The sequence below is a fragment of the Aotus nancymaae genome, unplaced genomic scaffold, assembly GCF_030222135.1.
Source record: "Aotus nancymaae isolate 86718 unplaced genomic scaffold, 86718_ANA_hifiasm-v0.15.2.pri h1tg000028l, whole genome shotgun sequence".
NCBI lineage: Eukaryota > Metazoa > Chordata > Mammalia > Primates > Aotidae > Aotus > Aotus nancymaae.
Genome location: NW_026988441.1, coordinates 37,533,549 through 37,560,629, shown reverse-complemented (window position 1 = coordinate 37,560,629; position 27,081 = coordinate 37,533,549). Strand labels below are relative to the sequence as shown.

General features: G+C 48.2%; 1 protein-coding gene and 1 pseudogene across 1 annotated transcript in view; both read left to right on the top strand.

Annotated features, from left to right (window-relative positions):
- The window catches only part of VAV1 (vav guanine nucleotide exchange factor 1), a 68,875-nt gene extending 60,999 nt beyond the window's left edge, over window positions 1-7,876 (top strand). Inside the window, exons 25-27 of the mRNA XM_064382009.1 lie at window positions 1,768-1,882; window positions 2,924-3,075; window positions 7,570-7,876. Of these exons, the coding sequence (XP_064238079.1) occupies window positions 1,768-1,882; window positions 2,924-3,075; window positions 7,570-7,623 (321 nt within the window). The 3' untranslated portion in view covers window positions 7,624-7,876. The remainder of the gene's footprint in view (window positions 1-1,767; window positions 1,883-2,923; window positions 3,076-7,569) is intronic.
- Window positions 7,877-21,162: 13,286 nt separating this feature from the next.
- On the top strand, window positions 21,163-22,939 carry LOC105706138 (alcohol dehydrogenase class-3-like; annotated as a pseudogene).
- The last annotated feature ends 4,142 nt before the right edge of the window (window positions 22,940-27,081 follow it).

Here is a 27,081-nt window from a genome sequence, read left to right as displayed (position 1 = left end):
TTGCTCTGTTGTCCAGGCTGGAGTGCAGTGGTATAATCATAGCTCACTGCAGCCTCAAATTCCTGGGTTAAACAATCCTCTTACCTCAGCCTCCTGAGTAGCTGGGACTATAGGCATGCACCACCATGCCTGGCTAATTAAAACAAAATTTTTTATTGTAGATATGGGGACTTGCTTTGTTGCTCAGGCTGGCCTTGAACTCCTGGGCTCAAATGATCCGTCTTAGCCTCTGAAAGTGTGTGAGCCACTGGATTCAGCCCTCAAACATGTTATGGATAGGAACCTAATTAATCCCCTCAACCTCTGTTCTAGTTCCCATTTCACAGATGGGTAAAACTGAGGCTTCCTCCTCATCTAGCTTCACTGAATGGCAGAGCCCATAGCTTGTCTCTGCCTAATCTGCTGCATAATCATGTGAGCAATAATTCAGATGCCTTTTGAGTGTTCTTGCTTCTGTTTGGTGCCTTGTAATTTTCCTTTTTCTTTCTTGCATTTTTTTTTTTTTTTTTTTTTTTTTGAGATGAAGTTTCACTCTTGTTGCCCAGACTGGATCTCGGCTCACTGCAGCCTCCACCTCCCAGGTTCAAGCGATTCTCCTGTCTCAGCCTCCTGAGTATCTGGAATATAGGTGCATGCCGCCATGCCCAGCTAATTTTTTTTTTTTTGTATTTGTAGTAAAGACGGGGTTTCACCATATTGGTCAGGCTGATCTCTAACTCCTGACCTCAGGTGATCCGCCTGCCTCGGCCTCCCAAAGTGCTGGGATTACAGGTGTGAGCCACCACGGCTGGCCAGCGCCTTATAATTTTCAACCACATTTTAGACATTTTAAGCCTAGTGGTCTGAGGCATATGGTTTTTACCCACGGTCTATGGGCCCTGGAGAAGCTGAGTCCTCTGAAAGAAAATCCAGAATTTTGCATGCATCTATTTTTTTGAAGGGGGGTTGACTTAGATTTCACTTGATTCTCAAACGGATCCTTGACTCCCACAAAGGTTAATTTATTCAACAGATCTTTTTTTCCCCTCCATACTTTTTATTCTGAAACATATTCCCCCAATTTTTAACTTCAGAAAAATTTCAGTCAAGTTGTAGGAAAAGTGTAATTAATATCTATGAACCTTTCATATAGATTTACTTTTAAAAATATACAAGAGACAGGGTCTTGCTCTGTGGCCCAGGCTGGATGCAGTGTTGTGATCATAGCTCTCTGTAGTTTCCAACCCCTGGGCTCAGGGATCCTCCTTCCTCAGATTCCTGAATAGCTGGGACTACAGGCATGCACTGTCATGCCTGGCTCATGTTTTAATCTTTTGTAGAGATAGGATCTTGCTATGTTGCCCGGGCTGGTCTTGAACTCTTGGCTTTAAGTGATCGTCCCACCTTGGCTTCCCAAGGTGCTGAGATTACAGGCATCAGCCCCTGCATCTGGTCCAATGATGATTACTAATTGTAAATTAAGGCACCTGGCACCCATAGAAGGCTTTGAATTTGGTGAGCTAATTATCTGGTAAATATATCAGGAAGTGAATTAGTCAACTATTAGGAGAACTTGTTTTAGGCGATGTGGTCCCTTCCCCATAAATGGTCCTGGCTGCTCAGGAAGGTGATGAGCTCCCCATCATGGGGAGCATTCAAGGGGTCACTTGCCAAAGAGGCCAGAGGCAGAGCCTGCTTCATGTGAGGAGTTGCATCTGGCTCTTCCTAGCTCTGCCCCCTCGTGGGCTGACCCGCTGGGATAGCATCTGCCGTGTTGTCGCCTTCTAGGAGCTGGTGGAGTTTTACCAGCAGAACTCCCTAAAGGATTGCTTCAAGTCTCTGGACACCACCTTGCAGTTCCCTTTCAAGGAGCCAGAGAAGAGGACCATCAGCAAGCCAGCAGGTAGGAGGTCTCAGGCAGCCTACCGTCCCAGCCCCTTCCCACCGTGGAGGGGAAGTTTGGGGACATCACTGACACCCCTTCCGATGGGCTTGCAGAGGTCGTATCTGTACAGCAGCAGAAACCCCTTTTCACGTCTGTCTATCCATTTGTATCTCTGTATATCTGTATATCATCTAGCATCTATCTATATCTATAGATACCTATATCTATAGATGTAGATATACCAGCAATATATATCTATCGATATATGTCCAGATACCTATAGATATATAGATATCCCAGGGTGAGCCCCGACTCACCCTGGGAGCACGTCAGGATAGATAGATAGACTTAGATGTCAATATATAAATATCGATATCTATATCTATAGATTTTTTTTTTTTTTTTTTTTTTTTGAGACCGACTCACTCTGTCACTTAGGCTGGAGTGCAGTGGTGCCATCTTAGCTCACTGCAACCTTTGCCTCCCACCTCCCAGGTTCAAGGGCTTCTCATGCCTCAGCCTCAAAATAAAAAAAAATAAAAATTCAAAACCAGTCTTATTTTTTGGGCCAGGTGTGGTGGCTCATGCCTGTAATTTCAGCAGTTTGGGAGGCCAAGGCGTCTGGGTCACTTGAGGTCAGGAGTTCGAGACCAGGCTGGCCAACATGGTGAAACCCTGTCTCTACTAAAAATATAAAAATCAGCCAGGCGTGGTGGCGCACACCTGTAATCTCAGCTACTTGGGAGGCTGAGGCAGGAGAATTGCTTGAACCCAGGAGGCAGAGGTTGCAGTGAGCTTAGATCGTGCCACCGCACTCCAGCCTGGGTGACAGAATGAGACTCCATCTCAAAAAAAAAAAAGGTCTTATTTTCTAAACTCAGATAGGAGGATGGTGCTGGGAGTACAATTGTGTCTCCTTAAAGTAGAGGGCATCTAACACTCTGCAGAAAAGAGCACCGAGGAGCTGTTGATCCTGGAGGTACCCTCCTGAGAGCTCGTGCCTTCAGGGAGTGAGTATCTGCCACAGACCTTTTTCTCACTTGTATCCTCTCTCCACAGTGGGAAGCACGAAGTATTTTGGCACAGCCAAAGCCCGCTATGACTTCTGCGCCCGGGACCGATCAGAGCTGTCGCTCAAGGAGGGGGACATCATCAAGATCCTTAACAAGAAGGGACAGCAAGGCTGGTGGCGAGGGGAGATCTATGGCCGGGTGAGGCCGGCAGGGCTGGGCGACAGGGGGAGGGCATGGGGTTTTGCTGAGAGCAGCTCGGTCATAGAGACCCCAGTCCAGGCAGCACTGAAGGAATTAAAAAACGGAAACAGCCTGGGCGCGGTGGCTCATGGCTGTAATCCCAGCACTTTGGGAGGCTGAGGTGGATGGATCACAAGGTCAAGAGTTCGAGACCAGCCTAGCCAACATGATGAAACCCCATCTCTACTAAATATACAAAAATTAGCTGGGCGCGGTGGCAGACACCTATAATCCCAGCTACTCAGGAGGCAGAGGAAGGAGAATCCCTTGAACCCGGGAGGCGGAGATTGCAGAGAGCCGGGATCATGCCACTGCACTCCAGCCTCAGTGACAGAGCAAGACTCTGTTTCAAGAAAAGGAAAAGAAAAGAAATAGAAACAAAGAGTACAAAATTGGGATCAGAGTGGGACCGTCAGGCGTCTGCCAGCGTTTCCCAGCTGACGGCCCAGAGCAGACTCTGACCCACGGATTGATTCTCTGTGAACAAGTGATGGTTTCTAATAAGCAGGTGTTCAGTGTTTCTTCATAGGATAAAGACGAACAGGCAGACAGCGCCTGCTCACGACTAAAACAGAAATCAGCTAGAAAGCGTCCTTTTCGAGGCAGCAATGGGGACAAGGGCGTGTATCCTGTGTTTTGGGAACTGGTTTAACTGGTGCATGACTGGGACATATTGCCTACTATTCTAGCGGTTTTCTGCCTGGGGATGGCTCGGTGTTCCTTGCCATCACCTCTCAGCAAACACACACTCCATCACACACATGTTAAGACCTCCTCCCAGCAGGGGTTGACCTGGTGGCGGAGGGGCTGCGCTGGAACTGGGGACTGGAGCAGGTGAGGCATGGCTCCCATGGAGGTCTTTCCTGGTCGGAGGGAAGGAAGGAAGGAAGACAGGGATGTCATTTATGCATTTATGCAACCTACGTGCATGTGTTGAGCACCTGCTGTGCACAGACATTGGGCCGGGTGCCGAGGAAACAGGAACAAGCACGGTACAAGGACTGCCCTCTTGAAACTTCTAATCTAATGTGGAGGACAGACCTACACCCAAGCAGTTATGACACTGAGCTGTCAGGATTAACAAAGGTGCTGGGCACGGTGGCTCATGCCTTCAATGCCAGTGCTTTGGGAGGCTGAGGTGCAAGATCCCTTGAGGCCACAAATTCAAGGCCAGCCTGGCTAAAATACTGAGATCTCACCTCTACATAAATAAAAATAAAAACATTAGTTGGGTGTGGTAGTGTGTGCTTGTAGTCCCAGGTACTCAGGAGGCTGAGGTGTGAGGATTGCTTGAGCCCAGGAGTTGGAGGCTGCCTGAGCCATGATTATGTCTCTGTACCTCCAGACTGGGAGACAGAACAAGACCCTGTCTCAAAAAAAAAAAAAAAAAAAGGGAGAAGAAGAAGAAGAAAGAATAAAAGAGATTGTGGTGGAGAATTACAGGGCAGCTTAGGAGCACTGAGGGAGCCCCTGACTCACCCTGGGAGCAGGTCAGGATGATTTCTGAAAGACCAAACTGATTAATAAAAGATAAATAAAGTTATCCAAGTAAAAAGGTTGTAGATGGGTTGGGAGAAAGTGTTTCAGACAGAAGGACCAGTGTGTGCAAAGGTCCTGGGGTGAGAGTGACTGGCATGTTTTGAAAACACCGAGGCAGGCATTTGTGTCTGTCTTGGCGCACTGCAACATCACCAGTGCTTGGGACAGTGCCTGGCACACAGTAGGTGCCTAGTCAATACTGAATATACAAAGAGGCAGAGCTGGGACTAAATCACTGTGCTCATCTGCCTGCTTGAATTCAGACTCTACGGAGTGGAAGAGACCTCAACACTCTTCAAGCCCACTTGTTTCTGCCAAGTTCTTTTTTTTTTTTTTTTTTTGGAGACAGAGTCTTGCTCTGTTGCCAGGTGCCAGGCTGGAGTGCAGTGGTGCGATCTCGGCTCACTGCAACCTCCGCCTCCCAGGTTCAAGCAATTCTCCTGCCTCAGCCTCCCGAGTAGCTGGGACTACAGACGCGCGCCACCATGCCCAGCTAATTTTTATATTTTAGTAGAGACGGGGTTTCACTATGTTGGCCAGGATGGTCTTGATCTGTTGACCTCGTGATCCACCCACCTCCACCTCCCAAAGTGCTGGGATTACAGGCGTGAGCCACCGCACCTGGCCCTCTGCCAAGTTCTTATTTTTGTTCCATGGAGGCAGAGCACCTTTATTTCACCCACTGATGACTTCCCAGCCTCTAGAATTCTGCCTTGATTATGATGATGTCTCAAAAATTTTTGTTTAATGAAGACAAGGACAGTGGTTAGAGCTTACATTCTACTGGGGAAAACATACATGAAAAAATGATCTGGATAATTGCATAGATGAGTAGTTTTGTTAAAACATTGGATGATCAGTTTAATGAGCAGTGGAGGACAATTAGTGTTTGAGAGAGCCTTTTGGAGCACTGAAGGAGGATTGGGATGTAAAGGATTCATCCATCCACCCATCCATCCACAAATCATCCATTCATCTGTGCGTCCGTCCATCTCAACCTATGCATCTATCCATTCACCCACCGACCCTTCCATTCGCTCATCTGTCTATCCGTTCACCCACCGACCCTTCCATTCGCTCATCTGTCTATCCGTTCACCCACCGACCCTTCCATTCGCTCATCTGTCTATCCGTTCACCCACCGACCCTTCCATTCGCTCATCTGTCTATCCGTTCACCCACCGACCCTTCCATTCGCTCATCTGTCTATCCGTTCGTCCACCGACCCTTCCATTCGCTCATCTGTCTATCCGTTCACCCACCGACCCTTCCATTCGCTCATCTGTCTATCCGTTCACCCACCGACCCTTCCATTCGCTCATCTGTCTATCCGTTCACCCACCGACCCTTCCATTCGCTCATCTGTCTATCCGTTCGTCCACCGACCCTTCCATTCGCTCATCTGTCTATCCGTTCACCCACCGACCCTTCCATTCGCTCATCTGTCTATCCGTTCACCCACCGACCCTTCCATTCGTTCATCTGTCTATCCGTTCACCCACCGACCCTTCCATTCGCTCATCTGTCTATCCGTTCGTCCACCGACCCTTCCATTCGCTCATCTGTCTATCCGTTCACCCACCGACCCTTCCATTCGCTCATCTGTCTATCCGTTCACCCACCGACCCTTCCATTCGCTCATCTGTCTATCCGTTCGTCCACCGACCCTTCCATTCGCTCATCTGTCTATCCGTTCGTCCACCGACCCTTCCATTCGCTCATCTGTCTATCCGTTCGTCCACCGACCCTTCCATTCGCTCATCTGTCTATCCGTTCACCCACCGACCCTTCCATTCGCTCATCTGTCTATCCGTTCGTCCACCGACCCTTCCATTCGCTCATCTGTCTATCTGTTCACCCACCGACCCTTCCATTCGCTCATCTGTCTATCCGTTCACCCACCGACCCTTCCATTCGCTCATCTGTCTATCCGTTCACCCACCGACCCTAGGCAGGAGAATCGCTTGAACCTAGGAGGTGAAGGTTGTGTTGAGCTGAGATTGTGCCACTGTACTCCAGCCTGGGTGACAGAGTGAGACTCTGTCTTAAAAAAAAAAAAAAAAAAAAAAATCCCTGCTTTGTAGAGATCACATTGTAGTTTCAGGGAGGGGAACAGACAACAAGCTTGTAAATATGCAAATGATACATAATGAATCTGATGGTGATAGGTGCTACAGAGAAAGATAAAGCAAGAAAAGGAGCTGGGCTCAAGCCTGTAATCCCAGTACTTTGGGAGGCCAAGGTGGGCGGGTCACCTGAGGTCAGGAGTTTGAAACCAGTCCAACTAACATGGTGAAACCCCATCTCTACTAAAAGTACAAAAAAATTGGCCAGGCATGGTGGCAGTCACCTGTAATCCCAGCTACTCGAGAGGCTGAGGCAGGAGAATCACTTGAACCTGGGAGGCAGAGGTTGCAGTGAGCCGAGATCATACCACTGCACTCCAGCCTGGGCGACAGAGCAAGACTCTGTCGAAAGAGAGAGAGAGAGAGAAAGAGAAAGAAAGAAGAGAAAGAAGGAAAGAAAAGAAAAAGAAAAGGAAAGAAAGAGGAAGAGAGGGAGGAGAAAGAGAAAGAAAGCAAGAAAGCAAGAAAAGGGCTAAGAAGTTTTGGTTGGGGTGGGTGGGGCTTACAATTTTGAATAGGGTGGTTAGGAAAGCCTTGTTGATAAAGTGACATTTGGGCAGGGACTTGTAGGAGGTAATGGGTGTGTGTGTGTGTGTGTGTGTGTGCACGCGCACTCAAGTGCACACACGTGTGGTTGTCAGCCTTGTGTATGTTGGGTGATGTCTTTTCTGGGGTAGAAGGAATAGCAGGTGCAAAGGCCCTGAAGTGGGAGGGGGCCAGCCTGGTGTGGGGGAGCAGTAGGAGAATGTGCAGAGACTGCTCTGATGAGCTCCTCATCTGTTTTCAGGTTGGGTGGTTCCCTGCCAACTACGTGGAGGAAGATTATTCTGAATACTGCTGAGCCCTGGTGCATTGGCAGACGGATGAGAAACTCCAGACTCTGAGCCCAGCGTGGGCAGGCAGCGGGGCCAGGGGCTGTGACAGCTCCCGGAAGGGGGAGACTTTGGGATGGACTGTGGGAGGCCAGTGTCCAGCTGGCAGTGCCCCCAGAATGTGCCCTGCTACGTTAATTTATAACACCCCGATTTCCTCTTGAGTCTCCTCAAGGAGGCAGGGCTCAAGGTGATTACATTTAATAAAAGGATGAAGATGAATGGAAGGACTGGTCTTGTTCAGAAGGAGCTGCCAGGAGAAAGATGGGGAAAGAGCATGCCATACAGACAAAGCCGTCTCACCAAATTCACAGACAAAGCCTCCTCACGAATCCACAGACAAAGCCTCCTCACGAATCCACAGACAAAGCCCCCTCACCAATCCACAGACAAAGCCCCTTAACCAATCCACAAAGCCCCTCACCAATTCACAGACAAAACCCCTTAACCAATCCACAAAGCCCCTCACAAATCCACAAAGCCCCTTCACCAATCCACAAAGCCCCTCACCAATCCACAGACAAAGCCCCTCACCAATCCACAGACAAACCCCCTCACCAATCCACAGACAAAACCCCTTAACCAATCCACAAAGCCCCTCACGAATCCACAGACAAAGCCCCTTCACCAATCCACAAAGCCCCTCACCAATCCACAGACAAAACCCCTTAACCAATCCACAAAGCCCCTCACAAATCCACAAAGCCCCTTCACCAATCCACAAAGCCCCTCACCAATCCACAGACAAAACCCCTTAACCAATCCACAAAGCCCCTCACGAATCCACAAAGCCCCTCACGAATCCACAGACAAAGCCCCTTCACCAATCCACAAAGCCCCTCACCAATCCACAGACAAAACCCCTTAACCAATCCACAAAGCCCCTCACCAATCCACAGACAAAACCCCTTAACCAATCCACAAAGCCCCTCACCAATCCACAGACAAAACCCCTTAACCAATCCACAAAGCCCCTCACGAATCCACAAAGCCCCTCACGAATCCACAGACAAAGCCCCCTCACCAATCCACAAAACCCCTCACGAATCCACAGACAAAGCCTCCTCACCAATTCACAGACAAGAACCCTCTTGCCAGTTCCTGTCTCCCAACTTGATTGCTGTTCTCTGTCATTTATTGATACAATACAACTTGAATCCAGGATATGAAATTCCCGCTTTTGGGCCGGGTGCAGTGGCTCACGCCTATAATCCCAGCTCTTTGGGAGGCCCAGATGTGCAGATCACCTGAGATCAGGAGTTCAAGACCAACCTGGTCAACATGGTGAAACACCGTCTCTACTAAAAATACAAAAACTAGCTGGGCGTGGTGACAGGCTGAGGCAGGATTGAACCTGGGAGGTGGAGGTTGCGGTAAGCCGAAATGCCATTGTACTCCAGCCTGGGTAACAAGCAAACCTTCATCTCAAAAAAAAAAAAAAAGAAAGAAAAAAGGAGAAAGAAATTCCCACTCTGAATTGTTTTTACTTTATTTATTTTGAGACAGTCTTTCTCTGTCGCCAACTGGAGTACAGTGGCGGGATCTCGGCTTGCTGCAACCTCCGCCTCCCACGTTCAAGCAACTCTCCTCCTTAGCCTCCTGAGTAGCTGAGACTGCAGGTATGCAGCACCACACCCAGCTAGTTTTTGTATTTTTAGTAGAGACGGGGTTTCACCATGTTGACCAGGATGGTCTCGATCTCCTGAGCCCGTGATCCACCCGCCTCGGCCTCCCAAAGTGCTGGGATCACAGGCATGAGGTACCACGCCCGGCAAATTCCCACTTTTATACTCAAAGATTCAAGATCACAAAATGTACCACTCATTTTTTTTTTTTCTTTTTAAATCATTTTAATTTTTTTTCAGGGACAGAGTCTTACTCTGTGGCCCAGGCCGGAGTGCAGCAGCACAATCATAGCTCACTGCAGCCTCCACCTCCTGGTGTCCCGTGGTCCTCCCACGTCAGCCTCCCAAGTAGCTGGAACTACAGGCGAGCATCACCTCACCCAACTAATATTTTATTTTACGTAGAAAGGGGGTGTTGCTATGTTGGCCAGGCTGGTCTCGATCTCTTGGGCTCAAGCAATCCTCCCACCTTGACCTCCCAAAGTGCTGGGATTACAGGCGTGAGACACTGCGCCTGGAGTCTTGCTCTATCGCCCAGGCTGGAGTGCAGTGGCACGATCTTGGCTCACTGTAACCTCCACCTCCTGGGTTCAAGCAGTTCTCCTGCCTAAGTCTCCCAAGCAGCTGAGATTACAGGTGCCCACCACACCTGGCTATTTTTGTATTTTTTGTAGAGACAGGGTTTCGCCATGTTGGCCAGGCTGGTCTTAAACTCCTGACCTCAGGTGATCCACCCACCTCGGCCTCCCAAAATTCTGGGATTACAAGTGTGAGCCACTGTGCCCAGCCATTTTAAATTTAATAGTCTTTATTTAAATTATGGTAAAAATATACATCACGTGAAATTTATCATCCTAACCATCTCGAAGTGTTCACTAGCATTAGTACATTCACATTATCATGTAACCGTCACCCTCATCCATCTCCAAAACTTTTTCATCTTGTAAAACTGAAATTCTGTATCCATTAACCAACTCTCCATTCCTCTCTGCCCCTATCCCCTAGCAGCTACTATGACCAGATTTTTATCTGGAGTCCACCGAGAGCCAGCTCAGCCATAGAGACCCCCACCAGGCGGCGCTGAAGGAACTGAGAGGCAGACACCCAGGTAGAAGAGCAAGGTGGGACTACCCGGGTGACCAGCAGCCTTCCGGGCTGAGAGCCTCAGGGGCTGACGGCATTCCAGGCTGAAGGCTTTGCGCAGACTCTGACCCACTCAGTTAGTCTCTCTGAACAGGTGATCATTATTAACAAACAGCTGGAAGGTATTTTCTCATAACACAAAACACGCCAGGTAGGCAGGTGGTGCCCGCTTACCACTGATCACAGACAAACTAAAAGGTGTTCTCCACGAGGGAGCCACGGGGGCGGGGGCACATATCGTAAAGAATTGTTGTAACCGTTGTGTGATAGTTATACATTGTCCTGCCACTTTGGAATGCCCCAAGTGGTTTTCCACTTTCGTGGGGGAGCGGCTAGGTTTTTCTTGCCATCGTTCTTCACAGCAAACAATATATTCTGTCATACACTCAGCATTCGTCAATAATCATACACTTCGCATTTCTCAATAACAACACATTTATCAACCGAGTCCTTTAGAGCTGAGACTTTCCACCCCCCTCCCCAAGAGTCTCGCTCTGTTGCCCAGGCTGGAGTGCAGTGGCGTGATCTTGGCTCACTGCAACCTCCACCTCCCGCATTCAAGCAATTCTCCTGTCTCAGCTTCCCAAGTAGATGGGACTACAGGCTCGTGGGACTATGCCCAGCTAATTTGTATTTTTAGTAGAGATGAGGTTTCACCATGTCAGCCAGGATGGTCTCCATCTCCTGACCTCGTGATCCGCCCGCTTCGGCCTCCCAAGGTGCTGGGATTACAGGTGTGAGCCACCAAGCCTGGCCGACTTTTTTTTATGCTCATAAACTAAGATTCAGGATCTTCAAGTAAGATTTTAAAGTTCAAAAGCCAGGGAGGCTGGAGGGTTACTTAAGGCCAGGAGCTCAAGACTAGCCTCCACAACATAGTGAGACCTTCCTCTCTACAAAAAAAAAAAAAAAAAAAAAATCAGCTGTGCCTAGTGGCACACACTATAGTCCCAGCTACTCAGAAGGCTGAGGCGGGAGGATTGCTTGAGCCCAGGAGGTAGGGGCTGCAGTGAGCTATTTTTGCATCACTGCACTCTAGCCTAGGCAACAGAGTGAGACCTCATCTCTTAAAAACCAAGCAGGCTGGGTGCAGTGGCTCACGCCTGTAATCTCAGCACTTTGGGAGGATAAGGCGGGCCGATCACCTGAGGTCAGGAGTTTGAGACCAGCCTTGCCAACATGGTGAAACCTCGTTTTTACTAAAAATACAAAAATTAGCCAGGCTTAGTGGCAGGTGCCTGTAATCCCAGCTACTTGGGACGCTGAGGCAGGAGAATTGCTTGAACCTGGGAGGCGGAGGTTTCAGTGAGCCGAGACTGTGCCACTGCACTCCAGGCAGGACGACAGAACAAGGCTCCATCTCAACAACAACAACAAAAAACAAAACCCAACCAACTGACAACAAAAGCCAGGGAGTTGCTTTGTGGGTAAATCTGCAGGCTGCTAGAATAACCTTTGGTAGGCAAAAAGATGGGCTGGCCTGAGCAGACAGGGCTGGGGAAGGATCCTGGGCTATATAAATTAATAAGTTCATACTTCCAAATATCACCCTACCATACTAATAAAGGGGCGGCTCTCATATCAAGTATCCCATGTTGTCTCTTGCCATGAAAATAAGCACTTCACACACATGCTCTAAGTTGATCTCACAACCAGTTTTGTGGGTTTTTATTTCTATATTAAGTAGAGCATAGTGGCCAAGGGTCCAGGAGATGTTAAGGTCCTCTCTGCCCCTATGAAATTAGCTGTAAAATTCTGAGAAAGACGTCACTTCTCTGAACCACAGAAAGATGACATCAGCTAGCCATGGGCACAGCATATGCATCTAAGCACAGAGCCACGCTCCTTTTTTTTGAGACAGAGTCTTGCTCTGTTGCCCAGGCTGGAGTGCAACGGCATGATCTCTGCTCACTGCAAACTCTGCCTCCTGGGTTCAAACGACTCTCCTGCCTCAGCCTCCCGAGTAGCTGGGATTACAGGCACCCCCACGTCCCCCCCACACACACCCAGCAGAGATTCACAGAGACAAAGACTCCCTCCCCATGACCCTACATTCTTGGCAAGCAGATGCACAAATGGACATGGACCCAGAAGTCAAAAATACCTGCCCATTGCAATAGACAAATGCAGCAGAGACAGCTACAGAGACACACAACATGACTCATTACAACAGGACCCCAGACCCCAGACCCAAATACTTTCTCCATCCCCCCACAGACCCCAGACCCAAATACTTTCTCCATCCCTCCACAGACCCCAGACCCAAATACTTTCTCCATCCCCCCACAAAGCCACCAAACAAGACTGAAAAAATGAATAGAAACACATGCACACAGATGCAAAAATACAGGTGGGGAGCAGTGGCTCACCCTGTAATCCCAGCACTTTGAGAGGCTGAGGCAGACGGATCACCTAAGATAAGGAGTTCAAGACCAGCTTGGTCAACATGGTGAAACCCCATCTCTACTAAATGTACAAAAACTAGGCTGTGTGGTGGTGGGTGCCTGTAATCCCAGCTACTGGGCAGGCTGAGGCAGGAGAATCACTTGGACCACCCCCTCTTCCGAGAAACACTTTTTAATCCAAAGGAATGACTCCCTAAAGGTGGAATTCCAGGCAATGAAGTTAGGCATGGGCAGATTTTCACATAGGGAGCCATCATATTTCATAGGTACCATTCATTCAAGGTGGGACTTGTTCTCAGGCATCCAACACTTCCACGTTTCCCTGGCATTTCAGTCCCGGAACCAAGTTCCCCATAGCTTGCACTTTTTAACCTCAGAGAACCAATTTCTAGCTGTGTACTGCCCTCTGGTGGCCATCAGTGATTTGACTTCACTGTCTAAAACTTTCTGATTAGACTGTTTCCAAAGATAAGGCTGTTAGAAGTCAGGCTCGGCTGTTTGAGTTCTAATCTGCAGGAGTTGGGGAGCCATGGCATGAGGGTGATTGATTGATTGGACAGAGTCTGGCTCTGTCACTGAAGCTGTAGTGCAATGGTGTGATTGGCTCACTGCAACCTCTGCCTCCCGGATTCAAGTGATTCTCCTCCCTCAGCCTCCCAGGTAGCTGGAACTACAGGCACTTGCCACCAAGCCTAGCTAATTTTTGTATTTTCTTTTGAGTAGAGACAGGGTTTCACCATGTTGGCCAGGATGGTCTCGAACTCCTGACCTCAGGTGATCCACCTGCCTTGGCTTCCCAGTGCTGGGATTACAGGTGTGAGCCACCATGCCTGGCTGGAGTGGGGATGGTGCAATCAGTGGATATTTGCATAGTATTTGCCCATTCCTATGGTGTAAATATTCCCACCACAGCTGATTGATTTCCCCTCCCTCCCTCCCTCCCTCCTTCCTTCCTTCCTTTCTTCTGTCTCTCTCTCCCTCTTTCTCTCTTTCTCTGTTTTCTCACTCTGTCACCCAGCCTGGAGTTCAGTGGCATGATCTCAGCTCACTGCAACCTTGGCCTCCCAGGTTCCAGCAATTCTTCTGCCTCAGACTCCCAAGTAGCTGGGATTACAGGTGCCAACCACCATGCCCAGCTAATTTTCACATTTTTAGTAGAGATGGAGGCAGAGGTTGCAGTGAGCCGAGATCGTGATGCTGCAGTCCATGTTGAACTCCTGACCTCAGATGATCTGCCCACCTTGGTCTCCCAAAGTGCTGGGATTAACAGACATGAGCCACCATGCCCGGCCCACTGCTGATTTCAAGTCATTGTAGGTATCCTCACCTCTCTTGCCTCCAGTCCACCCAGCAGAAGCACAACCAGCGTAAGAGAGCTCAGACACGGGGATAACCACAAGGTCCTATGTAATCCGCATCTCCCTTCCAGGCCTGGCCATGCTGGCTGCAGGCAGCAGGAAGGGGCAGAGGAAACAGCTGGGCAAGGATGTGACCTCAGCTGGAGTTTAATTAGAGATTAGCTCCACGGAGAAAAATAAAGCAGAGTAACATGCTAGTGAATTTTTATTTAAAACTTTTTAAAGTTTTTTTCCTTTTTTTTTCTTGAAATTGACAAATAGAAATTGTGTATATTCATGGTGTTCATCATGATGTTTTGAAATATGTATATATACTGGCCGGGTGTGGTGGCTCACATCTGTAATCCCAGGCTTTTAGGAGGCTGAGGCGGGTAGATCACTTGAGGTCAGGAGTTTGAGACCAACCAGGGCAACATAGCGAGACTCATCTCTACTAAAAATACAAAAAATTAGCTGGGTGTGATGGCACATGACTGTAGTCCCAGCTACTCAGGAGGCTGAAGCACGAGAATTGCTTGAACCCAGGAGGTGGAGGTTGCAGTGAGCTAAGACTGCATCATCGCATGCCAGTCTGGGTGAGAGTGAGACTCTGTTTCAAAAGAAGAAAAAAAAGAACCTTGCTCTCCACAAACTTTTATCTTAATCTGAACATTCCCTTTCTATCAATCCCAGGTCTTTAGACAAACTCAACCAATTGTCAACCAGAAAATATTTAAATTCGCCAATAGCCTGGAAGCCCCCTCCCCCACCTTGAGTTGACACACCTTTCTGGACCAAACCAATGTATTTTTTAAATGCATTTGATTGATGTGTCATGCCTCCCTAAAATGTATAAACCCAAGCTGCACCCCGATCACCTTGGACAATGTTTTCATGGCCTCCTAAAGGCTGTGTCACAAGCCACACTCGGTCATCTTTGGCTCAGATTATATCTCTTCAAATATTTTACAGAGTTTTACTCTTTTCATCGACAGTAGATTTACACCAACTAACATCTCACAAGTATGTAACCATTCCTCTCACTTTCCCTTTTTAAGGAAAATGTATAAATACTAAACTCCCAGGAACCGCTTTGGGAAAAACAGCTCCAGGCCAGGCACATTGGCTCATGCCGGTAATCCCAGCACTTTGGGAGGCCAAGACGAGTGGATGACGTGAGGTCAGGAGTTCGAGACCAGCCTGGGCAACATATAGTGAAATCCCATCTCTACTAAAAAAAAAATGCAAAAATCAGCCAGGTGCAGTGGCTCACGACTGTAATCTCAGCACTTTGGGAGGCCGAGGCAGGTGGATCGCTTGAGGTCAGGAGTTTGAGACCAGCCTGACCAACATAGTGAAACACCGTCTCTACTAAAAATACAAAAAATTAGCTGGGTGTGGTGGTGGGCGCCCGTAATCCCAGCTACTCAGGAGCCTGAGGCTGGAGAATCGCTTGAACCCTGGAGGCAGAGGTTGCGGTGAGCCGAGATCGTGCCATTGCACTCCAGCCTGGGCAACAAGAGCGAGACTCCATCTTTAAAAAAAATCAAAATCCAAAAAACAAAAATCAGCTGGGCATGGTGGTGCACACCTGAGGTCCCAGCTACTTGGAAAGCTGAGGCAGGAGGATCGCTTGAACCTGGGAGGCGGAGGTTGCAGTGAGCCAGGATCACACCACTGTGTTCCAGCCTGGGTGACGGAGCAAGACTGTCTCTCGAAACAAACAAACGCAGCCCCAGGTGAGTCTGTTTTTCCTGGGTGCACCCTCAAGCTGGCTCAACAAATCTCAGTGGATTGGAACGCCTGTCTTCACCACTCATTTTGGTTGTCAATATCTATTTTTTTTTTTTTTTTTTTTTGAGACGGAGTTTCGCTCTTGATACCCAGGCTGGAGTGCAATGGCGCGATCTCGGCTCACCGCAACCTCCGCCTCCTGGGTTCAGGCAATTCTCCTGCCTCAGCCTCCTGAGTAGCTGAGATTACAGGCACGCGCCACCGTGCCCAGCTAATTTTTTGTATTAGTAGAGACGGGGTTTCACCATGTTGACCAGGATGGTCTCGATCTCTTGACCTCGTGATCCACCCGCCTCGGCCTCCCAAAGTGCTGGGATTACAGGCTTGAGCCACCGCGCCCGGCCGTCAATATCTATTTTTGAGTACATGAACCCCAAATTATCTGAGACAGGTCAATTTAGAAAGTTTATTCTGCCAAGGTTAAGGATCTGCTTGTGACACAGCCTCAGGAGATCCTGAAGACATGTACCCAAGGTGGCTGGGGAACAGCTTGCTTTTCTACCTTTTAGGGAGACATCAATCAATACCTGTAAGACGTATGTTAGTTTCATCTGGAAAGAAAGTACAACTCGAAGTGGGGACTTTCCAGGTTATAGGTAGTTTTAAAGATTTTCTGATTGGTAGCTGGGTGTGGTGGCTCAAGCCTGTAATCCCAGCACTTTGGGAGGCCGAGGCGGGTGGATCATGAGGTCAGGAGTTCGAGACCAGCCTGGCCAACATAGTGAAACCTCATCTGTACTAAAAATGCAAAAAAAGTAGCCGGACGTGGTGGCGCGTGCCTGTAATCCCAGCTACTCAGGAGGCTGAGGCAGGAGAATCGCTTGAACCCAGGAGGCGTAGGTTGCAATGAGCCAAGATCATGCCACTGCACTTCAGCCAGGGTGACAGTGTGAGACTCCATCTCAAAAAAAGAAAAGAAAATTTCTGATTGGCAATTGGTTGAAAGACTTAAGTTATTTTTTTTTTTTTCAAGATGTAATCTTGCTCTGTTGCCCAGGCTGGATTGCAGTGATGTGATATGGGCTCACTGCAACCTCTGCCTCCCAGGTTCAAGTTCAACCTCTCCTGACCCAGCCTCCTGAGTAGCTGGGATTACAGGTTTGCACCATCATGCCGGCTACTTTTTGTATTTTTAGTAGAGACAGGGTTTCACCATGTTGGCCAGGCTGGCCTCAAACTCCTGACCTCATGATCTGCCCACCTCAGCCTTCCAAAGGGCTGGGATTACAGGCATGAGCCCCCTCACCCAGGCAAAAGACTTAAGTTATTATCTGAAGACCTGGAATGAATAGAAAGGAATGTCTAGGTTATGATAATAAGGTGTTGTGAGGACCAGTTTTATTATGTAGATGAAGCCTCCAGGTAGCAGGCTTTAGAGAGAATAGACTGTAAATATTTCTTATCAGATGTAAGCTGTGTTGAAGTTAGTGTTGGTCATCTTTTCCTGAATTCCAAAAGGGAGGAGGGAATAATGAGGCATTTCTGACCCTCCCTTCCCATCATGGCCTGATGTTTTTCAGGTTTACTTGATCCAGTCTGATGGTTGGAGGGGGGTGGCCTTAGAATTTTACTTTTGGTTTACAAGTGGATGAGAAAAATGGGGATCAGAGAGGCTAAGGAGGTCACATGTTAAGGGCACACAGTAAGCAGTTGGAGTTGGTATGTGAATTTAGGGACAGGATTGTGTTTTGTGTCCCCTGCAAAATTCCTGTGTTGAAGTCCTAACCTTCAGTACCCCAGAATGTGACTAAATCTGGAGACTAAACACTTAAATTTAGAGTCTTCAAAAAGGCAATTAAGTTAAAATGAGGTCATATGAGTGAGCCTTTTTCCAGTATGACTGAGGTCCTTCTAAGAAGAGATTAGGTCCGGGAGTGGTGGCTCACACCTGTAATCCCAGCACTTGGGGAGGCCAAGGTGGGTGGATCACTTGAGGTCAGGAGTTCGAGACCAGCCTGGCCAACATGGTGAAACCCCATCCTACTGAAAATACAAAAATTAGCCAGGCATGGTGGTGCCCAACTGTAGTCCCAGCTACTTGGGAGGCTGAGGCAGGGGAATGGCTTGAACTCAGGAGGCAGAGGTTGCAGTGAGCTGAGATCGTGCCATTGCACTCCAGCCTGGGTAACAGAGGGAGACTCCATCTAAAAAATAGAGAGGAGAGGGCCGGGCGTGGTGGCTCACGCCTGTAATCCCAGCACTTTGGGAGGCCGAGGCGGGTGGATCACGAGGTCAAGAGATCGAGACCATCCTGGTCAACATGGTGAAAACCCGTCTCTACTAAAAATACAAAAAATTAGCTGGGCATGGTGGCGCGTGCCTGTAATCCCAGCTACTCAGGAGGCTGAGGCAGGAGAATTGCCTGAACCCAGGAGGCGGAGGTTGCGGTGAGTCGAGATCACGCCATTGCACTCCAGCCTGGGTAACAAGAGCGAAACTCCGTCTCAAAAAAAAAAAATAGAGAGGAGATTAGGACACAGGCACGCACAGAGGGATGACCATGTGAGGACACAGGGAAAAGGTGGCTGGCCACAAGCCAGGAGAGGGGCCTCAGGATAACTAACCCTGCCAACACCTGATCTAGGACTTGCAGCCTCCAGAACATTGAGAAAAATTTCTGTTGTTTAAGGCACCCAATCTGGGCCACATGCAGTGTCTCACGCCTGTAATCCCAGCACTTTGGGAAGCCATATTGGGAGGATCGTTTGAGCTCAGGAGTTCAAGACTAGTCTGTTCAACATAGGGAGATCCCATCACTTCAAAACATTTAAAAATTAGCTGGGCGTGGTGGCTTGTGCCTGTATCTGAGCTTCTCCGGAGGCTAAGGTAAGAGGATCGCTGGAGCCCAGGAGGCTGAGGCTGCAGTGAACTATGATGGTGCCATTGTACTCCAGCCTGGGCAATAGAGAAAGACTCCCATCTCAAAACAAAAACAAAAGCAATGGAAAACAAAAACCAACCCTCACCCAGTCTGTCGTACTCTGTTATGGTATTCCTATCAGACCAATACAGTGAAACAGTCTGTCTGCCAGAAAAGCCCGTTCTGTGACTAAACAGAACATATTGCCCTGTATTTTTATTTGTTTATTTATTTATTTGAGATGGAGTGTCACTCTGTCACCCAGGCTGGAGTGCAGTGGCACGATCTTGGCTCACTGCAACCTCTGCCTTCCGGGTTCGAGCAATTCTCCTGCCTCAGCCTCCAGAGTAGCTGGGACTACAGGCGCCCGCCACCACGCCCAGCTAATTTTTGTAAACCTTATTGGTCAGGCTGATCTCAAACTCCTGACCTCGTGATCCGCCCACCTCAGCTTCCCAAAGTGCTGGGATTACAGACATGAGCCACCACATTCAGCCTATTGCCCCTTATTTAGGCTGTATCTGTTTGTACAATTCCTCCACTTCCCAGAACCCTCTACCTTCTCAGAGGCTTAGGCCTGGAGATCCATTTTCTTTTTCTAGATTCTGTGAGACCCACTTCCTTCCAGTTCGGCTCCCCGTCTGCCTGGTCTCAGGGGCCCTATCACTGGGGATGAACGTGATGATTTATTATTTTCTCTTCAGTCATTTTGCACTTGTACGTGTTCTTCTGGGTCTTTTCTGGTAATGTTCAAAGATAGTGCGGGGAATCAGTTCCTCTAGCTGGTTCTTCTGCCTCCTGCGAGATGAAATGATAAGTGAAACAATTTGGGGAACTGGCTTGAAGCTCAGCCAGAAACCCTTGCAGAAATTTGCAGAGAGAGAGTCTGTGCATAGCAATGCTTGCAGACGTTTCGTACCCCTTGCAAGGGGAGTGGATAAACACACAGCTGCACACTGTTTAAATTCATGAGCCTGCCCTCTGAGCTCTAAACAGCACTGGGGGAAGATTTCTCAAAGACGGTATTTCTTATCAGCAGCCTGCAGTGAGGAAGCAAAACTTGCAGCAGTTTTTGTTACTTTATTTTAGTGTCTAAGGAAGTACACAGTTAGATTGTTGCTAAGGTTAATGAGGTCATGTCTTTATCATCGTGCAAGAGATCAACTCTATATCAAAACAAATTTAAGAGATCACATTTCACTGGAGTTGCTCAAAACAAATGTCACGGCTGGGCGCGGTGGCTCACGCCTGTAATCCCAGCACTTTTGGAGGCCGAGGTGGGCGGATCATGAGGTCAAGAGATTGAGACCATCCTGGCCAACATGGTGAAAACCTGTCTCTACTAAAAATACAAAAATTAGCTGGATGTGGTGGTGCGTGCCTGTAATCCCAGCTACTTGGGAGGCTGAGGCAGGAGAATAGCTTGAACCCAAGGAGGTGGAGGCTACAGTGAACTGAGACTGGGCCACTGCACTCCAGCCTGGGTGACAGAGCAAGACTCCGTCTCAAAAACAATATCACACACACACACACACACATACACACACACACATACACACACACACATATATAATTTCTATCATCCCCTTAAATCCCCTCAGACCCTCTTGTAATTCATCCCTCCGTCCACCCCTGGCCCTAGGTAACCACTGATTTGCTTTCTCTATCCCTAACCGTATGCGGTTTGTGCTTTCGAGAATTTCAAACACATAGGCTTAGAGTGGTTCATTTTATGTGTCAATTTGTCTTGACTGTGGGAAGATATTTTCTAGCTATGATTAATGTTTATAGTCGGTTGACTTTCAGTAAATTAGACGACTCTCTGTAATGTGAGTGGGCCACTTCTAATCAGTTGAGTTTCTTAGGAGCAAAGACAGGATTCCCGAAGAAGAAGGAATTCTGCCTCCAGACTTTAACACAGAGATAGAGAAATTTTGCCTGTGAATTGCAACAAAAGCAAAAATTGACCAATGAGATCTAACTAAAGAGCTTCTACACAGCAAAAGAAACTGTCATCAGAGTGAACAGGCAACGGCTGGGCCTGGTGAGTGACACCTGTAATCCCAGCACTTTGGGAGGCTGGGGCGAGTAGATCACAAGGTCAGTAGTTCAGACCAGCCTGGCCAACATGGCGAAACCCCCTCTCTGCTAAAAATACAAAAATTAGCTGGGCGTGGTGGCATGCACCTGTAGTCCCAGCTACCGGGGAGGCTGAGGCAGGAGAATTGCTTGAGTCCAGGAGGTGGAGGTTGCAGTGAGCTGAGATTGCGCCACTGCACTCCAGCCTGAGAGACAGAGCAAGACTCCATCTCAAAAACAAAAAGAGTGAACAGCCAACCTACAGAGTAGGAGAAAATCTTTGCAATTTATCCATCTGACAAAGGTCGAATATCCAGAATCTACGAGTAACTCAAATTTACAAGAAAAAACAAACAACCCGACTGAAAAGTGGGCAAAGGACATGAACAGACACGTCTCAAAAGAAGACATTAATGCAGTCAATAAACATATGAAGAAAAGCTCAACATCAATGATCATTGGAGAAATGCAAATCAGAACCACAATGAGATACCATCTCACGCTGAGTCAGAATGACCATTATTAAAATGTCAAGAAACAACAGATGCTGACAAGGTTGCAGAGAAAGAGGAACGCTTTTACACTGTGGGTGGGGAAGTAAATTAGTTTAACCATTGTAGAAGATGGTGTGGCAATTCCTCAAAGATCTAGAACCAGAAATACCATTTGACCCAGCAATCCCATTACTGCAAATCAGGCTGTTACAAAGATACATGCATGTGTATGTTCATTGCAGCATCATTGACAATAGCAAGGACATGGAATCCACCCAAATGCCCATCAATGACAGACTGGATTAAGAAAATATGGTACAGGCGCCGACCAAAACCTGCGGACATGGCAAACCAGGTTATCACGTGCAAGGCTACAGTTGCCTGGGAGGCTGGAAAGCCTCTCTCCGTAGAGGAGATAGAGGTGGAACCCCCAAAGGCTCATGAAGTTCAAATCGAGATCATTGCCACTGCAGTTTACCACACCGACACCTATACTCTGAGTGGAGCTGATCCTGAGGCTTGTTTTCCAGTGATCTTGGGACGTGAAGGTGCTGGAATTGTGGAAAGTGTTGGCGAGAGAGTTACTAAGCTGAAGGCAGGTGACACTGTCATCCCACTTTACATCCCACAGTGTGGACAATGAAATTTTGTCTAAATCCTAAAACTAACCAACTAACCTTTGCCAGAAGGTAAGAGTCCCTCAAGGGAAAGGATTCGTGCCAGATGGTACCGGCAGATTTACTTGCAAAGGAAAGACGATTTTACATTACATGGGAACCAGCACATCTTCTGAATACACAGTTGTGGCTGATATCTCTGCTGCTAAAATAGATCCGTTAGCACCTTTGGATAAAGCCTGCCTTCTAGGTTGTGGCATTTCAACTGGTTACGGTGCTGCTGTGCACACTGCCAAGGTGGAGCCTGGCTCTGCTTGTGCCATCTTTGGCCTGGGAGGAGTTAGATTGGCAGTTATAACGGGCTGCAAGGTGGCTGGTGCATCCCAGATCATTGGTGTGGACATCAGTAAAGATAAATGTGCAAGGGTCAAAGAGTCTGGAGCCACTGAATGTATTAACCCTCAGGATTTTAGCAGACCTGTCCAGGAAGTGCTCACTGAGATGACTGATGGAGGAGTGGACTATTCCTTTGGATGTATCAGTAATGTGAAGGTCATGAGAGCAGCACTTGAGGCATGTCGCAAGGGCTGAGGCGTCAGCGTAGTGATTTGGAGTAGCCGCTTCAGGTGGAGAAATTGCCAATCGTCCATTACAGCTGGTAACAGGTGGCACATGGAAAGGCACTGCCTTTGGAGGATGGAGAGTGTAGAAAATGCCCCAAAGTTGGTGTCTGAATATATGTCCAAAAAGATAAAAGTTGATGACATTGTGACTCACAATCTGTCTTTTGATGAAATTAACAAAGCCTTTGAACTGATGCATTCTGGAAAGAGCATCCCAACTGTTGTAAAGATTTAATTCACAAGAGAAAAATAACATCCATCCTGTGGTGACACAATGGGAGCAGCCTAACAGGCAGGGAGAAGCTCCTCCGAGCTCACAGCCCCATAGACCTTCAGCAGCTACTCCACACGATAGTGTGATATGTGTAATTCGTGAATCTCTGTAATCAAGGACAAGGATAATTCAGTCATGAACCTGTTTTCCAGACTCTCCTCCACATAAATAATTGCTAGCTCATTAAGGAATATTTTAACATAAAAAGAAAATGTGGTACATATATACCATGGAATACTACGCAGCCATAAAAAGGAATGAGATCATGTCCTTTTCAGGGACAGGGATAAAGCTGGAAGCCATTATCCTCAACAAACTAATTCAAGAACAGAAAACCAAACACTGTGTGTTCTCTCTTATAATTGGGAGCTGAACAGTGAGAACACATGGGCACAGGGAGGGGAACAACTGACACTGGCTGTAGGGGGTGGGGCTGGGAGAGGGAGAGTGTTAGGAAAAAGAGCTAATGCATGCTGGGCTTACTACCTAGTGACGGGCTGATACATGCAGCAAACCACCGTGGCACATGCCTGCCTGTGTAACAATCCTGCACGTGTACCCCAGAACTAAAAACAAAAAGTTTAAAAATTATAAAAAAAGAAACAAGGCTGGGTGCAGTGGCTCATGCCTATAATCCCAGCACTTTGGGAGGCCGAGGCTGGTGGATCATCTGAAGTCAGGAGTTCAAAACCAGCCTGGCCAACATGGCGGAAACCCTGTCTCTACTAAAAATACAAAAATTAGCCAGGCGTGGTGGCACATGCCTGTAATTCCAGCTACTTGGGAGGCTGAGGCAGGAGAATCACTTGAACCTGGGAGGTGGAGGTTGCAGTGAGCTGAGATCACGCCACTGCATTCCAGTCTGGGTGACAAAGTGAGACTCCGTCTCGATAACTAACTAACTAAATAAATAAATAAAATTTTAAGAAAGAAATTCTTCCTACATTTAAGCCTTTGGGCTCAAGACTGCCGCATCACCTCTTACCTGAATCTCCAGCCTGTCAGATTGCCCTAGGGATTATAGACTTGTAACCCCTGCAATCCCGTGAACCAATTCTTTAAAATCTCTCTCTCTTTCTCCCTCTCTCTGACTCTCTCTCTCTCTGTCTTTCCTCTTAGTTTTGTTTCTATGTGGAACTTAAATAATACAGGATCCTTTTAGTTTATTCCATCTTTCTGTCTGGCTTCTTTTCTTTCTTTTTTCAAAAATGTGCATGAATGTATGCGGTGCAAGGGCAGTTTTGGCACATGGATGTATTGCTCAGCGGTGAAGTCTGGGCTTATAGTGTAGCCATCACGCAAGTCACGTACGTTGTACCTACAAAGTAATTTCTCATCCCTCACTCCCCTTCTACCCTTCCAAGTCTCCAATGTCTAGTAATTCCACACTCTACATCCATGCACACACATTATTTATTTTTTTGAGACGGAGTTTCACTCTTGCCCCAGGCTGGAGGGCAATGGCACTATCTTGGCTCACTACAACCCCTGCCTCCCGGGTTCAAGCGAGTCTCCTGCCTCAGTCTCCCTATAACTGGGATTACAGGTGCCTGCCACCACGCCCAACTAATTTTTTGTATTTTAAGTAGAAACAACGTTTTACCATGTTGGCCAGGCTCATCTCAAAACTCCTGACCTCAAGTGATCCACCCACCTCAGCCTCCCGAAGTGCTGGGATTACAGGCTTGAGCCACCATGCGCAGCTGACCTGTTTTCCTTCTGGGAAGAAAGCTCAGGTGCTGAATCTCTAATGAGTGTCCCTGGTAGACAACATTTCACACCTGTTGTCGCAGGCAGAGCAAGAGCAAGTGGAATTAATTACTTAATGAAGTAAGTCATGACTCCGCTGGGAGGGGACCCAGGGTGCTTGCCTGGTCTCTTGTGGACTTCAACTCGAATAGTATTTCCCTCTTTTTTTTTTTTTTTGATGGAGTTTCACTTTTGTTGCTTAGGCTGGAGTGCAGTGGAATGATCTCAGCTCACTACAACCTCTGCCTCCCGGGTTCAAACGATTCTCTTGCCTCAGCTTCCTGAGTAGCTGGGATTACAGGCTCCTACCACCATGCCCAGCTAATTTTTGTACTTTTAGTAGAGATGTGGTTTCACCATGTTGGCCAGGCTGGTCTCGAACTCCTGACCTCAAGCGATCTGCCCACCTCAGCCTCCCAAAGTGCTGGGATTACAGGCGTGAGCCACCATATGCAGCTCCCTCTTCTGACTTTTTGCTCTGTATCCTTTCACTGTAATAATTCATGGCCATTAGCATGACTATATGCTGAGTCTTCTTAGAGAATCATTGAGCTTGGGGAGGGGGATCTTGGGGACTCCGGATAAACCACCCCTACCTTTAAAGAAAGAGCCTCAGGGGCCGTAGATAAATCATGAAGTCTTTGAAGGACGATGAAGTCTTTGCATCTACCTCCCTCTTAGAAACCCTGATTCTTTTCTCCAGCAAAAGGGCAGCTGCTGTTCATTTCTCACCCACTCAAGAATTGTGGTCTTTCTGGGGCAGCGAGGTAAGGATGCAAATGTCAGTATATTCTTCCATTTCTCTTCCTCTCTTTTTCTTCATTTGTTTCTTTATTTTCTAGGATACAACACCCAATGAAATTCTTTCCCTGCCCTGAGAAAATGCCCAATCTTTTGAGGGAAACAGACATTCAGGCAAGCATAGTTAATACTGACTATGGTGATGGGGCGGGGGGAGGATGGAGGAGGAGCATCACAGGAAGTCAAGGAAGCCTTCCTGGAGGAGGTGATATCTACACAGACATGTTGCATAGGATTTGAGGTGAATGTGCATTTCGGACTTGGCATCAAGAGAGAACTGAGTGTGGTGGCTCATGCCTGCAATCCCAGCACTTTGGGAGGCCGAGGCGGGTGGATCACGAGGTCGTGAGATCGAGACCATCCTGGTCAACATGGTGAAACCCCGTCTCTACTAAAAATACAAAAAATTAGCTGGGCATGGTGGCGCGTGCCTGTAATCCCAGCTACTCAGGAGACTGAGGCAGGAGAATTGCCTGAACCCAGGAGGCGGAGGTTGCGGTGAGCCCAGATCGCGCCATTGCACTCCAGCCTGGGTAACAAGAGCGAAACTCCGTCTCAAAAAAAAAAAAAAAAAATTATCAGGGCATGATGTACGCCTGTGGTCTCAGCTACTTAGGAGGCTGAGGTGAGAGGATCGCTTGAGCTCAGGCAGTTGAGGCTGCAGTGAGCTGTGACTGCACTATTGCACCCCAACCTGGGCAACACTGCAAGACCCTGTCTCAAAAAAATAAAAAAAAAGGAGAGTTTGAAGTGTGAGGTTTCCTGTGCACAGGTGTTTTTGAGGGAGAAGATCAGGCAGAGAGCAGGAGAAAGAACTAAGCAAGAAAGAGGTCTCAGCTGGAGTCCAGCCTTAGCCGCATCCCACGGGGAGCCCTGGAGTGTGATTGGCGTCGCCAGGTTGATCTCATCCCAAGGGCACGGGGCTGGCCTTCTGCACCTCGGCGACCGTCCGTGATGGCTGTGGGCTGGGTCTGAGGGTTTGCACAGTTGCTCAGGTAAGGAGAAGGGGGAAGCTGTGAGCTATCGTAGGCAGCACCCACAGCAGCCGGGGGTGGGGTGGGGGGTTGCACCAGCCTGTGAAGGGTCAGTGGGCGGGGAGTTGACACCACCCACAACAGGGGCTTCAAGTATTTTATAATCCCTCGGGGACTTTTGATTTTTATTTTTTTGAGACGGAGTTTTGCTCTTGTCGCCCAGGCTGGAGTGCAGTGGCGTGATCTGAGGTCACTGCAACCTCCGCCTCCCAGGTTCAAGCAATTCTCCTGCCTCAGCCTTCCGAGTGGCTGGGATTACAGAAACCTGCCACGACCATGTCCCGCTAATTTTTTGTATTTTTACTAGAGACGGGGTTTTGCCATGTGGGACAGGCTGGTCTTGAATGCCTGACCTCAGGTGATTCACCTGCCTCGGCCTCCCAAAGTGCTGGGATTACAGGCATAAGCCACCGTGCCCAGCCTGTTTTTTTTTTGTTTTGTTTTGTTTTTTTGTTTTTTGTTTTGAGACAGGGTCTCACTCTGTTACCCAGGATGGAGTGTAGTGGTGCCGTCATGGCTCACTGTGACCTTGACTTCCTGGGCTCAAACAATCCTCCCCAGTAGCTGGGATGACAGGCATGCACCAGCACAC